General features: G+C 34.6%; 1 protein-coding gene across 2 annotated transcripts in view; it reads left to right on the forward strand.

The window, feature by feature from the left end:
* Nucleotides 1-17,001, forward strand: part of MRPL1 (mitochondrial ribosomal protein L1) — a 124,548-nt gene that overhangs the window by 50,503 nt on the left and 57,044 nt on the right. The window contains exons 8-10 of one of the 2 annotated variants that reach the window (XM_072942054.1): nt 13,352-13,433; nt 14,937-14,981; nt 16,812-16,871. In XM_072942054.1, coding sequence (XP_072798155.1) covers nt 13,352-13,433; nt 14,937-14,981; nt 16,812-16,870 — 186 coding nt within the window. In that variant the 3' untranslated portion in view covers nt 16,871. Of the gene's footprint in view, nt 1-13,351; nt 13,434-14,936; nt 15,241-16,811; nt 16,872-17,001 lie in introns of those variants that run through there. The other variant, XM_006198279.4, reaches the window with a different exon arrangement.

Raw genomic sequence — 17,001 nt, forward strand, 5'->3', positions numbered from 1 at the left:
ACTTGTAAATTTTATTGTAAACCAGTCCCATTGTTGATTTTTAACTTGTCTTTTATTATAAGGTTAAAGTTCTTTCTGGTTTTATATTAATATTGATTTTCCCATTTTACAGAGGCACACATAATACCTTTATATTTGTCAAAACCTAAAATGTTCTCTCTCTTCGTCCTTTGACTTGTTAATGTTTATTGCCTCACCTATTTAAAAAACAAACAAATGTGATAGTGTTATAGTTAGGTTTCACTTGCTGAGAGTGGTGGCAATCAAGAGATACAACTTTTCACTTGGAAAAAATTTACTGGAGCTGTAAAATTGGGCACAGTAGGACTTGCAGGAGGAAGCATTTATCAAGAAGAGAGGACATGAGCCATAGTTTAAAGGAAAATTAGGGATGTGTGCATTTGGTTTATTTAACCTATCATAGTATTTCACATAATAAATTATGACTCTCATGGCTTACTATATACACTTATAAAAGAGTCTATAAAAACTGACCCATGTTTCTGTATATGTGTTTTTCAAGTAGCAACTAGCTAACTTAAGTCTGAATCTAGTTCAATAGACTCTCACATATGTAGAAATACTGTAGTTTTCATGGGCTTTAGACTTTGATTTTCAAATCATTTCTAACCTGAAAATCTTTTGGGGTTAATTAAATTAGATAAAGTATGAGGCTAAAAACAGATTTCTGTTATAATGTACACTGGACCTTTTGAAGGGTGCATTGTACTATATAAAATCTACATAGTTTCAGATCATTCTTTGTAGTTTTGGCCCCTTTATAAGTGCTTTGGTGTCAGCACAGCAACTTGATGGGATTTTCTGCACTTCATAAAAAAGTGTTTAGCTTTCAAAACAATGTTTAGTGAGGACCTGCTATATTTCCAATCAACTTTTTTTTCTGTTTTAATTTTTCACTTCAAAGCAGTTCTTTTCAAGTGTACATGTACATACAAGTGAGGCTTTTAAAAATGACTTCTCACCATAATATTTTCTGAAAACCATAAAGTCAGGACTCTTGGTGATTTCTCTTCATTGTATCTTAGAGTATTGGGGATTCTTTGCATTCATAGCACTTTAGAAAAGAATATCTAAATATTCATAACATTTCAAGTAAGAAAACAATGAAATATCACATATTATCTTGGAGTTTATTGCTTAATAACTTAGTTAAGCTCTTATTTGCAAATACTCTCAATGTTGGCATATCTTTTTCCTCACTTTTTTAAAATTTTAAATGAATGAGAAAGTTGAAAGAATAGTATAATGGACACCTATATACTCATCACTTAGATTCACCAATTTTGTCACATTTGCTCAGAAAAACTACTAAGTGGTTTGCTTAGAGAAAATTAGATGTTCCATATTTTCTGAACCACTTAAAATTAAGTTGCAGACATCATAATGCTTTACCCCTAAATATTTTCACAGGCATAGCCTACAAGTAGGACATTCTTCTATATATGTTTTTTAAAGTACTTTTGTTTTTTAGCATAGCTTATAGAATTTATTTATTGCTACTTTTTTCTATTCATAAATTACTGATTTGCTGTTTTTCTTTATTCTGTTATCTTGAGGTTTTTTTCTGGATTGTTTTCTCATTTTCTAAGTTTTTAATGAGATTTGTAAATTTTTTTTAATAATGAAAGGGTTTAAATTTGTGAATTTACCTCTAATTATATGTTTGATATTTAGTTTCCTTGTCATTATTTTCTCAATAATCTGTCATGGAATTTTTTATTCTTAGGGAGAGTATTTCAAAATTTGGAACCTTTTTTGACTCTAAGGTTTTATTAAACTTTGACTGTATTATGGTTGAAGAATGCATCCTTTTTAGTTTCTACTTTAAAAAAATTTCTTGAGACTTTAATTGTGACTTATGTGTAACATTAATATTCTTTTTTCAAGTATCCCATGGACTCTTGAAAATAACATGTGTTCTGAGGCTTCCAGGTGGTAACTGATTAGAAAATGTCAAATCCTAAGTCAGCAATGGAGAAAGCCAAAAAATTAATATAATCTACACTTCAGAATCTTTAAAAAGTCTCAGGATCTGGCTCTAAGTACTTCTGAAATTGAGTGTTAATGGTATGTGGGGGGATGGAGGCAAGAACACTCTGAAATAGGGAGAATTCATTGAAGACTATAGAAAATTTTTACATATTTCATGACACTGAGAAACTGCACTTTCCCATGCTAGCAGATGACGGGAAAGATTAAAACAGAGTCTCTTACTAGAGGAGATCAGGGGTTGAGAGAATTGGAAAGAGAGAGACTAAGTGAATATGTGTGTGTACACAGAAAGATGGAAAACCTTTCCCTCTTCCCCATCCACTCCTCTTCCCTGACTTGGCTCCCACAACTCTGGCCATCAGTCCTCACCCTCTAGGCAGTAGGAGATTAGATTGAGGCTTGGTTCAAGAATAGTAATAATAGGTAAGCTTTTAGGCAGCTTTATAATATTTTCCTTCCCATTTGAACATTCATGGTGGTTTTATTCTTTTCTTTCAATTTCTGGATGGAGTGATAGTTGTTCATTTCTGGTACTTTGATAAGAATTGTTTGACACAATTTTAAAATAATTGTTAAAATTTGTGGTTTGTTCTTGATGATCGTTTTCAGGCTCCCCTTTTCCTTCCCCTGTCTTTTTCTTTTCTTTCTTTCTTTTTTTAATTCTTTTAATAGCTCTTTGAAGTGTTTCCTTTCTATTTTTTTCCCATCTCTCTCTCTCTTTTTTTTTTTTGTCTTTTCTACTCCTTCTCTCCCTCCTTGTTTGTCCACTTACATGTTAGAAAGACATGAAAAATACAGTTGAATTTATGGGAAAATTAGTATGAATTAGTTGGAAGTGCATACCACAGAAAAGTTTTCCAATGACATGCAACAAATTAATTTTGATAACAGAGTATCTAATCGAAAATATTGCTTGATAGATTCTGCCTCAGTTAATAATGCTGTGTAATTAACAAGTAAGTTGTTTATATTAAAGTGTTTTTAACATAAATGTTCTCTAAAGATGTTTAAAAATTTTCTTATAATCTTATCTGTATTATTTATTTATTATATCATAAAACTTTTTAAACACATTTGACAGTCTTTGAATTATTACTAATTCCAAATTAGTGGCACCAGTAAGTTTATTATGAAACATTGATATCTCCTGTAAGTAGGGTCCTGGTCTTCCTATTTATTTTTTATATCACAGGACAGGTTTCCACTAGTATTCTGTAAAATTAAGTAAGAGTATTCTGGAGAAACAGTGTACTTTCAAAATATGTATGCCACTGTTCTAATTTAGAAATGATTGCTATTTCTGTTCTTTTAATTTATTAGTATGTAATTAGAACATAAAATCTTGAATAATTTGGGTTGAGGAAGACTTAAAAACTTCACTAAATATGATTGAAGTTTTGAAGAACCTCTTTTAAAAGTAATTTAATAGCCTATCTTTGACATGAATGGTTATCATAGCATTAAAGGAAAGACAACTGTAGCCCTTTTATAATGGTATAAATATCCAGATTTTGAAGACTTAAAAATAGTAATGCTATTGGCAAATCACATCTAAGCTTATTTTCTAAAAAGGAAAAAAGAGGATAGGACAGCCCAGAATTTTGTTTATACTGAAACATGCCAGGATCTGATTTAACTAGTGTTTCTTATCTGGGTTTCAGATATACTTGCATTTTTGACATACTTAATATAAAGACAATGTCTTTGATCTGCTTTTTTCCCCCACCCTTCTTTTTAAAGTTGTAGACTTGGTTCAATTATAGATGTGTATCACTATGTTTTGCTTGTGTAATAGTGAATTGTTTTGTGGCAAGAATGTTGTCAACTTGGCAGGTAATAAAAAATGAAGTACACGGTAACAAAAATAAACAAGTTTAGGGCAAGGGAATATAAACATAGTAAAATCGTGTGTTGAAATCAGAGCCTTCAGTTTTAGTGAACATGTTAGAACAGGAAAAGTGAATGTGTTGGAGTTCAGGTAAACAACAAGATGTGGGTAGTATAGTACATGGAAATTAAAGGCTTATTTTGAGGCATCTGGGTCCGTAAGTTTCAAAAGTGGCAAGCAAGAAATATTGCTTAAATCAATTAGATACAAACAATAGTTGGATACAAGACAGCAGCTCATTGGCTCATGGCTTACTGCCATTTCCCCTCCTCCTTTCCTCCATTTCTTCTAGTTGATGATTAACTTTTCTTTGGTTGCATTATTTTTGGTGTGCTACAATATACTGTGTCATAGATAAAGAAATTAAAAAGTAGAAGATAAAATGTAGAATGTAAAAGTCAAATTCTGTATGTTTTAGTTCTCGTTAAAAATAAAGGAAGTTGATTGGCAGTAGATCTTAGATTTCCAAGAGAATAAGAAAGGAGAAAATAATATTTATCCAAGACCCAGTATGTGCCAGCAATTTGCTTGATGCTTTATCATGAGAGATGTTTACTTAACTCGAATGAATAGTCCTTGTAGTATTTTAAGTTACATCCTTTGGATGGATTTTTATCCGTGTTCTTATCAGTAGGAATATTAGAATCAAAAATAGTTTATTATCATTTGCAGTTTTTCTATCTATACTGTTGTGAAATCAGATGATAATATCTCAGAACTTTTCAGACTAAGAAGTATGACTCTCCCCTTCTATCAGATATAAATAGTAGCATAAGAAAAACCATACCATTTGAGAGAAACCAATAACTTTTCTTTTTAATTCATTGCATTACCTAAACAGTGTAGTGATCATTGGTTAATAGAATAACACATGATAATAAAAAATATGAGTGTGGCATAACATGTAATAGGGGAGTAAACTGACTTCCTTTCCTTTGTCAATCCATTTGTTAATAAGTAGTTGTCAGTATACTGCACACACAGCTTTCTTTTGTTAGCTTTATTTCAGAAACCAGTGATAAGTATGATAGCTGTTACTGCATTCTGTCTTTATCCAAATCCTGCAGAAGAAATTGAGTTAATCTGAAAAATAATTCCGTGATTTTCATTAGTGTTATTTCTAAACAAATAATAACATGTAGTAATATAGTATTTATAGTAGATAATAAAGTATCTGTAATACTCTATTATGAATTATTAAATATATTAGATATAAACACAAAATTAAGCACTTTCCAAATAGCTTTATCATGAGCAATGATGAAGGCTGCTTCTGCGTAACAGCACTCTGGATTTTGGTCTAAGATACTCATTTGTTAAAGTGATACAATGCAGAAGTCATGCCACAACTTGTCTTTGCATAAATTTTCATATATTTGGGGACAAATAATGTATTGCAGGGGTTGGCAAACAGTGGCTCTATGAACTGTTCTTGTACCACCTGCCACCTGTGAGCTTAGAATGGTCTTTTAAAAGGTTGTATAAAAAAAGAATATGCAGCAGAAATTCATATGTGGCCCTTTAAGCCTAAGATATTTACTCTCTGGTTCTTTACAGAAGAAGTTTGCCAACTCTAAAATATAAATATGTGAAACATAAGCCTAGGAAGTTCTAGTTCCAAGTGAGATGGTGTAATAATCACATGACACCCTGTCTCTCTCAATGAGTGCTGCTGTTATAAAACCTGGATGAAATTCACAGAGCAGCTATTTAAGACTCTGAAAAGTAAATAGTAGCAGGCGAATTAGGGAAGACCAGAATTTGAAATACTACCAAACTGGTGGCGAGTTTGCCATTTTTCTGTTTGTGTTGTCACATGGCCTGGAAGAAAACCAGGAACTGGACATCAGTGCTGGCAGAGAGGGTCCCGGGAAAGCTCTTGGAGAAGCTCTGTGCTTCAGACTTGGGAATCAGAGACCATGGCAGTGACAGTGGGTGCAGAGGAGGACACAGGTATCTAATTGAGGAAGAGGGGGGGCCTTCTTTCTGATTAGAGGATTTGTGGTCACGAGAGGTGGGGGCATATCACCTTTCTTTATTTTCTCTCTCTGTTCCCTGCCAGTTGGCCCTCACTGCAGGAATACTTGGAGAAAGTAAGAGGCAAAATAGGGTAAATAAAACCTCAGCTTTCTGGGCAGAGTGCCGAAAAGGAGAGCCCCAGGGAACTAGAAAATACTAGGGATATCAAGGAGAGGGGGCAACTTAGGAAAGGGACCTCATAAAAATTATGTATTATTAACTCCTGAGGTTGAAATTAATGGAGGTGACAGAGGAGAGAGTCAGAGAACTTGAAGATCGATCATAAAAATTATTCAATCTGAAAAACAGAGATGAAAGATTAGAGGAAAAAAAGAGCATTAAGGCCCTATGGGACAATACCAAAGATTTAAGTTTCGTATCATTGATGTATCAGAAGGAGAGGAGGAAGTATTGTGCAGAAAATTACACAACATTGTAAATCAACTATACTTTAATTAAAAAATAATGGCAAGATTACAGAAAAACTCTCATACATTGATGGTAGGGATACAAAGTAGTACAGCTTTTCTAGACAGTTTGCTATTGTCTTATAAAGCTAAACATACATTTACTAGTATGGCCCACCAATTTTACTCCTATAGAGTTGAAAGTCAAATCAAAACTTACTGTTCACACAAATATTTATAGGAACTGTATTGATAATCATCAGAAGATGAAAAACCCAGCTATTGTTCTATGTGTGAGTGGTGTTTTAAAAAAACCCCTCTGGTACATCCATATAATGGAATACTACTCGGTGATGAAAAGAGTATAAACTATAGATCAACGCAACAACTTAGGACACTCTCAAAAGGTTACGTACTCTAACCTGAGTGAGAGTAATCTCAAAATGTTATATACTGGAACAACATAATTAGTTTGCTAGGATGCATGGTGCTGGTGTTGGTGAGGGTGTGGAGGTTTGTGTCTATCCCTCAATACCAATTGTGAGAATGATTTTTATTTTGTTTCAAGGAAATGTAAAGAAATAAGGTATGCCTTGTCATTTACAGCATCTTAATGGACTGGTTTTGTAATTTAAAATTTCTAAAGTTAAACTAGTTTTTAAATGAATAAGTAATAACATGCAAATAGTAAAATATTTGAAAAATACTGATAGCATAAGTAAGAATAAAAAATTATTTAAAAATTGCCATTGGTAAATTTTAGTGCTTTTTCACTACTGTTCTTTCTCTGTGCTGTTTTTTTTTTTTCCCCTTCTTCTTGGTATAGAGTAGAAACCTTATTCATTGATCATGGAAAGGAGAAGGGAAGGCTTAAGCCCTAAAAACACCTTCTCCCTGAGGGGAGGGAAGTAAATGAATTTTAAGGAGGCAGGCAGGTCATTAGGGCTCTAGGAAAGGGGAGAAGATTGCCAAAGGCACTATCCATGTGTTTTTTTGTTTAGGTAATTGCAATCATACTATATATTGAGTTTTGTATTTTTTTTCCTTAAATACTTTGTCTTGAATATTTTCCCAAATCATTAAAATTCGTACAAAGTATTATTTTAATATTAAGCTGTATCATGTGGATATATCATAATTTATATAACCTTAATCCTTTTTTGGGACATTCATAGATTGCTTCTAATAACTGATTATTATAAATATCATTCCTATGAACACAAATTCACAACTCATATGCACAGACTAGTCTGTGTATAAATGTGCAACTTTTTGTTGAAAAGTCTGAGTTTAGTGGGATATGAACATGAAGTAGTCTTCTCCATTCCCTGATTCCAAAGTGTGCAGTGTATGATTTGTCTTCTGTGTTATGCGCAGGCATATTAGGTGGTTCTCATAATTCCGGTAACTGTCAGTAATTAAAAGTGCAGCCTGATCCAATTCAAAACTCCAGTCTCGCATCCAAAGATTTTCTGTCCAGTTTGGAACCAGGCGTTTGTGGCTTGTGATCTGAAGTGGGGAGGTCTTATTATGGTTTCGTTTACACTTTCTCCCACTCTAGACCATAGAATGCTGAAATGAAATGATTCCGTTCTAAATACCTCACCCGAATCCCTGTTCCAGGCTTAACCCCTCCGCTTAACCGAGGGAATAAGGGAGAAGAGGCAGCTGCCCCTCCTTATCTGCCCACATCTGTGGTCCCCTCTTTGGTTGTTGATGCTTCTCTGGCCAGCTGTTATTTGATGTCCTTTAAGCATATGTTCAACCAGCCAGTCTCGTCTGTTGGCGGGAACCCCAGTCTCGACACAGGAGCCTCTTAGAGCCTTCCTCTTGGCCTTCTTCTACTTAGGAGGGTTGTTAATTATGGTGAGAACTTTTTGGTGGCCTTAATTGTTGGCATCTTTCTTTAAAATATAGGGTACTAAGTGGCTCTTTTGTTTTTAGATTTAGGCCCTGGTCATCAGTCCTGAAGAAACTTCCAGAAAAGCCCCATGTAACACCTTGTTTCAAGTGCATATTTTAATTTTATGACATGGTTGACAACGATTGCTAAGCATTTTCCTACTTTTATTTTAAATGGTAGTACAATTCTTAGCTTGACAAAACTTTTTTTTTTTTGCCTCCTTTGCATAGTGGATGCATTATAGGATACCATAGTCTTATCGGTACCCAACAGAGCTTTCTGTTAAACAAAACAAAACGAAAATCTTTTATGCTCAAGCAAAAATTAATGATTACTTTTGCCCATTCATTTTCTCAGACATCCTTTGGTCTGTCTTCCAGACCAGGGGTCTGCAAACTGTGGCCTATGGGCCACTTCCAGCTCTCCATCTGTTTTTGTAAGTAGAGTTTTGTTGGAACACAGCTGTAGTCATTCATCTGTGTATTGTCTGTGACGACTTCTGCACCACCAGCAGAACTGAGTATTTGCAACAGTGACCGTTTAGCTGGCAAAGCCCAAAATGTTCACTGTCTGACCATTTACAGAAAAGGTTTGCCAACTCTTGTTTTACACCCATTCTTTAAAATTCTCTAAAACATAGACCAGTAATACCATTTGTCTGCTTAAAAGCATGAAGTAGCTTCTCATTGTTGACAGAATGTATTCTAAAATCTTTAGCTTTACGTTCAGATCTTTCTGCTGTGGAGTCTCAAATCATTATATGAAGTTCAAATTCAGCACTTCCTGTTATTTTTAGTAATGCAACTTAAAGTCTAGAGTTATAAATTGGCAGCCTACAGGCTGAATTTGATCCCCAGACTTGTTTCATTGAATCAGCATTTAAAAACTGGATGATATCACATAGAAATTTAGATTTCTAGTTATTCTTGACAAGTCAAGAGTTCTGATAAAACTGGCCCCAAAGCCTTCAGTGTAACATTCTGTTAGTGCTGAATGACTTCTGCCCCTTTCCTCTGGAGCAGTGCTCTCCACGTCTGCACAGCTTGTGCCCTGCAGGTCCTGTGTGCATATGCACTCATAGCCAGTCCTCTTCAATCATGTGTGTTTTTACCTGCTCTGGGCACAGTAGGTGTTTGAGTTTGCAGCCCTGGGTCTAGATAAAGTGAGCTGCCTCATGGTCATCTGATCCATCTGTTCTCACACTACCTCATGTTGCTCCTTCTGCCTAGAATATCCTCTTTGTCCTTCAAAACTTTTCGTCCTTTAAGACTCAGTTTAAATATCATCTTGTGAAGCCTTCCCTTTCAAAATCAATCACTTCTTCCTCTACCCTTATGGCACTTTGTTCATACACTTAAGAGTGGCACCTGTCATGTATTTTAGTGACCAGATGGTAAGCTCCTTGACTGTAAGGTTTATATCTTACTCATCTTTCTGTTCCTAGTCCCCAGCATGTTTCTTGACAAAGAGTGCAGGCCAAGTCAATGTTGCTAAATGGTATACTGTTAACATCTAAAAACTGGGAAGGTAGAACAGGATTCATTAGACAGGAAGAAAAATTAATATTTTTCTCACTTAAATGTATATTCTTTTCCTTTCAGTATTTCACGTAGTTTCCTCTTTTTCTTCCCTTAGTTTATAACAAACTTGTTTATATATTCCAGACAACTGATAACTTCAGTTTTCATAAGGATTACCAGCACTTACCGGCCATGTCCAGAGTCACAAGCTAGTAAGTGGTGGAAATGGAGTTCAAAGTCACATTTCTCTGCTTTTAGAGCTCCTTCACATAGCTCCTGGGCCACTCCTTACCATATGTGTGCTTTTGAATAAGTTACAAAGTTTTCTAAGTTCTCAGTTTCTAATTGTAATAGAGGAATGGTAATGGTACCCATCTTCAGGATGCTTGGGAAAAATGAATGAGAATGTCCTTGTAATGCTTAGAACAGAGTTTGGCTTAGAGTAAGTGCCCAATAATAGAGCTGCTCAGTCTATTATTATTGCCATTGTTACGAGACTGTCTTCCTTTTCTTGGTTTAAACTGTTAGGGGTCAAGGGAATTAGGAGTATTGGCCCATATGTAGAAACCATATGTCAGACCACCCTTTATATACTCTAAGAACACTGCATTTGGAAGAGATTTTGGAGGTCAGATGTTCTAACAAGTGCTTATCCAAAGCAGCATTTCTCTCTGCAGTTTCCAGTTAGAGATAAGCAGTCATCTAGAGGCTGTTAGAACATGTATAGTGACAGAAGCTGGCCACTGTAGGAGGAACATGTGATTGTTTAAAAATTACACACACATACTTTGCTTTTCTTTTTTAGTTCTGTCCTCTGTAAAATGTACACAGTTAAGTTGAATCCTTTTTCCGCACTGCTGTCCTTAGTCCTTCGAAGTATTTGAGCAGACTTACATCAACACTGATGGTTCTCACAGTGTGGCCCGGGAATCTCTTTTAACTGGGACTCTTTCATCAGGAGCCCTTCTTCTCTCTTCCCCTTCTTTTAAAAGATCTAAGAATTCTTGAAGACCCTAAAAGCGTAGGCTAAAATTTTTGTGTGCCTGTGTGCATTTTTCTAGAATGAGGTTTGATAACCTGAAAAAGGTTTAAGAATCACTGTCTTAGACACTCTCATGGTAACGGTTTGTCTTGCTTATGTCCACATCTGAAAGGGACAAGAAGTGGTTAAGAACCACTGTTTTTTAAGTTTTCTCATAATGATAGAAAGTGATTGAAGACAAAGATTAGGAATCTTTGAAAGAGAATTCGTGGAAAGAGGAAAATCTGAGTTAAAGCAAAGAGAGTTCTGTATCCACTGAGCCACACCCTGACATCTTTCGGAAGTCTTCCATCTAGTCTGCTTAGGGAATTATTTTTGACATAATAAGAATGTTAAGCAGAAGGGAGGATTCAGTATGTCAGTCTTAAAAAACATTTATACTACAGAACAGGGAGTAACTATTTTGCCCTGCAGTGGACAATCACTGTAGCTAAATTTAGATAGTATTGTGACTGTTACATATTCAAATATACATATGAGTGTATACACAAATAGTGTTTTAGTTCAGTATCCCCTTCAAGGTTAACCCATTCCCTCCCCCCAAATGTTTTTCCCTGCTTTACAAAGTCTTATGCTCTGCTGTTGAGAATCTAAAAGACAGTGTAGCCACAGATGGTCCTTCCGACCTTTGTGAGACCATAAAATATTATGGCATGGAAAAGCACTGTTGGAAGAGCAGAGCAGCTGAGATACAGGTAGAGAAGCTTATAAATGTTGCTTTCCCGAATTATTGCTAGATCACTTTTGGCCCAAGTAAATTTCCTATGCAAGTTTTGATAAAATGCATACATACATGCATACATTTTTTTGTACATAGCTATCTTGTCATCAGTAGCCAATTGTGTAATTACAGTTATGCCCATAAAATATTAAACTTTTTCATAATTTTACATAATATCTAAAAGGGAAAGTAAAATGAGGTATTATGGCTATAAATATATTTTAAGATTCAGTAGAGGACACAGAGGTGCTAAAATTTGGACAGACGTGTAAACTATTTTTTAAAACAATTTATTTTAAAACTTAATGAGATCATTGAAGACATTTGTTTGTCATTTCTAAAGCATATGTTAGCTTACTGTAGGACTGGCAGTGTAAGTCTGCAGAAAAGATAGTTACAAAAATCTGAGAAGTTTAGTATGTACATTCTAACAGTATAGCTTGTAACTATTAAAAAAGATACATTGGACATCTTGCTTTTTCTTGTATCTATTGCCTCCCCAAATTTAAGGTGGGTATAGGTCTTTAACAAAGGGTAAAGGAACTCCCTAGAGTTGTGGTGGTTACTTCAGTTGATAATAGAAAGAAGGACATTTTGAAGTAAAGTGGAAAATTAAGAAAGGAATGAAAGGACACATGTTGATTGGTACTCTTAGTGTTTTGTTTTCTTTTGTTTATTTTCCTTTTTAACATAGCAAATGTTAGGTGCCTTGTCCATGTACGGTGAACCACTTGCTTCAGTGCAAATTAAAGTCTGTAAGGTCTGTGGATTTAATAAGACGAACTAAACATTTCTTTCTTTACTGATTTTTCCTTTGAAAACTCCTACTTGTGGATTGGCATAAAGTAAAAATTCCTCAAGTAACATCCACACCGTCTCATTTAGGGTTTGGTATTGCATCATGCCCAAGCGAGAGTCGAATACATGCTGTCTGATGATGAGCACAGGTTTTTGTAGGAGAAATTCTCTTTATGCTTATGCACCACATTTCTTACTGTGGTCTCAAGAGTCATTGGAAAATAGAATTCTTGTTTGAACTTGAACTTTTACTGTGTAATTTTTGTCAGTAACACTGTTATAAGTTTTATGTGAATTTTTAAAAATTGATTCATTTGGCAAAGTGCAGAATCCTCTAAACATTGGAATGTAATACAACTGATTTTAGCTGATATATTTAAGAATAACATGCATTGAATTTGAAAGATAAGCACAAGACCTTTCCAAAGATGTGTGCTGGGTTTGGGAGTTTTATGAATGGGGTTCATTCACTATGTATTTACTTACTGTGGTTTTCACTAAGTAGCAGGATAATTGTTATTACAGAGTTAGAGTGTTAGCGTTAACATCTTGAAAATGTCTGTGAGACGTGTTAGCTGAATGTGTGTAGTCAAGTAGTTTTATTTTGGACTTGGGAAAGCGGTAACTTCTAAACATTTTCTTAGTTTCTTTTAAAAAATAAATCAACAAATAACTTCAAGGGAAAATATTATGAATTCCTTGGGGGTGATGATGTGGGGAGGGTGCAGGTAGGGTGTATTCTGCCCCAGGATGTGCTTTGGGGAAATCCTTGACTTTCAAGTAGAACAACTTCAAAACACTTTTCTATATGTTCTAAAAGGTCATTAAGTCTTGACATGTAAAGACATGTAAATGTAGCATTCTAAAAGAAGAGTAATTGAAGTTTTTTTCTTTCACAGTGGAGTCTCTTAATAGATGATGTGCTTTAGTTGAATATTTGAAAAAAAAAAACCTGCCTGGAATAAGTACTGATACAGCTACCAGAAATTGTAATATCATCCTCTTGAACATCATTAATGTTGTAAATCCTTTTCTTTCAGCTGGATATGTCAAGTGACCAGATAGCTGCCAATCTGCAAGCAGTTATCAATGAAGTTTGTAGGCAAAGACCACTGAATCTGGGTACGTGGTTCGCTGGGGTAGGCTTCCCTATAGCCCTGTGATACGTGAAAAATGTAAAATATTAAGAAAACTATCCAGTTAACATGCAACTACAGTAACAATGAAATTTCCAGGGATTAAAGAAATAAAATTTATTTCTCCAAAGGATTCCTAATTAACAGGAGAGCTCTTTAACATTAATAAGGAATGCATCCTAAAGCCTTTGTAAATTCCCACATTATTTCTACCATTAAATGTAATAAAGTCTGAAAGAAAACTGTAACTGATTGCCTTAAACTTACAGTGGTATTTAAGTAGAAGCTAAAATCATTTGTGAGATAAATGCTGTTTTGAAGCCAGACCATTTACTTTGTCACTGGTACTAGTGATTGGCTTCTTTACCCTTACTTATTTTAGAAAGGAAACAAGGTTTTTCATCATGTCATGAGAATCACTCTTTATAAACTGAGTAATTCACAGAGAACAGTGAAACTTGGTCAAGATGTGGAAGCTGGGTCAGGCCAGGAACACGTCTAGTACCCACTGCATTACCTGCCACGCACAGGCCTTCCTCAGGCAAACGTGTTCTCTCGTGGCTGGTTGAAGCCACACAAGGGTCCATTACCCTGAACTGACTGTGCACTTACAGGTTTGCCATTATAGGATAGGGATCAGTCATGTTTAGTTTTATAATCCAAGTATATAATTAAAACACAGCCTTAAGCTATAAGCTATTTTTAACCTTCTTTTGGAGTTAAACACACTGGTGAATAAGCACCTCATTTGTTATATCTTTTTGCCATATCTTGCCTAGATATGACCATAATATTAGTGATTATACGTGTATGGATTCTTAAATTTTATGGAGAACTTTGATTGCAGCATAGGATCCTCTGAGCCTATAGCAGGAGTAGAATGATGGACAGTAAATCTCTACAAGCAATTTAGTTATCCTCTCTTTCCCACTTATCTTTTTTTTTTTAAATGGAAGTGCTGGGGATTGAACCCAAGACCTCATGCATGCTAAGCATGTACTCTACCCTCCCCCCCCACTCTCTGCCATTTTTAATGAGGTCCCTTAACACTGTTCTCATGAAAAGCCTTTTAATTTTTAAGGAATTTTACTAAGTGTTTGGTAACACAGAGGTAGCATCTGTGCTGGCTGTTTTAAATAAATATTTAGCATCTTGTCACCAAATGTAAATATCACCACCTGCTCCCTTAACTGTTGACTTGGCAATAAAATAAATTTTAGGTGATCACCTTCTGGAAGAGAGCAATGAATTATTACTAAATACGTGTAGTTTCAGTGATAAATCTCTAATATTCTAGAGTACAGCTTGTTTGTCGTCTACTCTAGGAATTAAATGGTCTTCCATTTGTTATAATTCAAAATAATAGTTCAGTTATATGAGTACTCTTCAAGTGAAAATATATGAGACCTTATAGTTTCTTGTTGTATGTTTGCATTTGCTGATTAGGTATCTCTGTCAAATAAAATGAAAATTGATTCTTTGTTTTCAGGACCCTTTGTGGTACGTGCTTTCCTTCGAAGTTCAACAAGTGAAGGTTTGTTACTAAAGATCGAGCCGTTGTTGCCTAGAGAAGTAGAAACCAAAGAAAGTAACACATAAGCTGCCTAAATGTGTTGCATTGTGAAATTATTTTCAGTGGATCAAGAAGCAACAAAGAAAATTATAAAACTATAATTTCTATGTTTGGTGTCTTGTTATTTCTTGATCATCATACTTGAAAGTGAATTTTAACACTGGGAAATCTTACAGTGCTTTCAAAAATAAGAAAATAAAATTTACTTTGTCTGAACCTACCTTTTAGATCCTGTTAAATTTTCTTCGTAGAATTCAGATTCTACATGCTGATAATTATAGCAGCAATTTCTAGCTTAATAACTTTCCCTTGAGAGCCATACCATCTGAGGAAAAGTAACATCCTCAATTCCCATAAGACAGAGAATAGCAGGAATCATGAGCTACGTCACAAGTATGACTATTTTCTAAAGAAAAATGTGGAAAATGTTCACTCTAAAAAATTCTACATGTCGTTTGTGATAGCACGAACATAGAAAATGACTAAGTCATTAAAACCGGTGGGTGGGAAATCTTGTTTTTCTCTTAGGAATCAATTAATAGTATTTATATTTTTTGTAATAGCAATAGTGTATATTTTAATGGTGCTTTGCACAAGGCACTGTGTATAGTGATTTCGTATACTTCATTTGATCCTGAATTCCTCTGCTTAATAACAACTTGTCAGTGTTTGCTGAATGAATATCCAATGAGATAGATAAATAGCTTAAATTATTGATGAAGAATCAGGCTAAGTTCAAGTGCCAGTTTGCAATCTGGTGTTGGTCCTTAAGTGTTCACTGGTATGTGACAAAATGAAAAAAGTAAGGATAATTTTGGCACGCAGTTGCCCACTGTCCTTTCTTGGGAATGATTTCCATTACTCTGAGACTTCTTCCACTTTTTTGGGGATGTTCAAGGGCTTTTTCTTGTATGAAATAATAGTGCTGATAAATTTGTTGGTAGATTTTAATAAAACTTTATAAAGATATTTTGATGGCTCCATGTAGGTCTCTCAATTGTTTATGAAATTTTAATGGTCTGAGAAGTCTAAATGACTGCAAATAACCATTGTACTCCACTAAGCTTTTTTCCCCACAGGAAAATTAAAATTCAAAACTATTTACTAAAAACCACTGTAACATTAACTACAAAGCAGTAACCTCAGTTACCTTCTAGTGAGTGTCTACCACTGTCTTATGCTTCATATGCATCCTTTAATTTCATCCTCACAAGGATTCAATGAGGAGGGTGGTACTCCCATTTTATAGATAAGGAAATTGAAACTTGTGTGAGGTCCCTTAAATGGCAAACTAAGATTCAAACCTACATTTGTCTGATTTTTAAAGCCTCGTCTCTTAATCATTAGGCTATTTTACCTCCTTTTTATATATTCTAAGATAAATTAAACTGTTGAACTGAACAGTTTAAAAAATTTTAAATACTGAATAATTACACTTCAGTTTCTTGGTATGTCTAGTTATGGGGTTCTGGCATAACTTGATGTCAAGAAAGTAGAAATAAAAGGGTTGGAGGAATGGGATGAGAAAAGAGCAGAAAAAGTATCTACTTGTTTCCCACAGTTTCAGTCTTCTGAAAGTGCACTGATTAATCGTTATTTAAAGATCCTAATTCAAAGAGTAGAAACTTACTGTGTTCATAGATTTTCTTCCGATTAATAGAATAAGTATAATCTTACTAAAAAGTTTAGAAACACTAATAAATATAAAAAAGTAAATCACTCAGAATCCTATTGCTCAGATAACCAGTATTAATGTTTTGGTATTTTCCATTATCTTTTTTCAATTGACAGACAGAGACAGAGAGAGATACAGAGAAACAGAGAGAACATGCACACACATGATGTTATAAAGTAAGCATTTCCGTATATTATTTAAAATCTCATATGAAAAGCATTATTTTAATGGCTGAGCAATATTTCATCCTGTTGATGCTCTAATTTATGAAATTATTTCCCAGTTGTTGGGCATTTAACTTGTTTT

Source organism: Vicugna pacos, chromosome 2 (assembly GCF_048564905.1).
Source record: "Vicugna pacos chromosome 2, VicPac4, whole genome shotgun sequence".
Lineage (NCBI taxonomy): Eukaryota > Metazoa > Chordata > Mammalia > Artiodactyla > Camelidae > Vicugna > Vicugna pacos.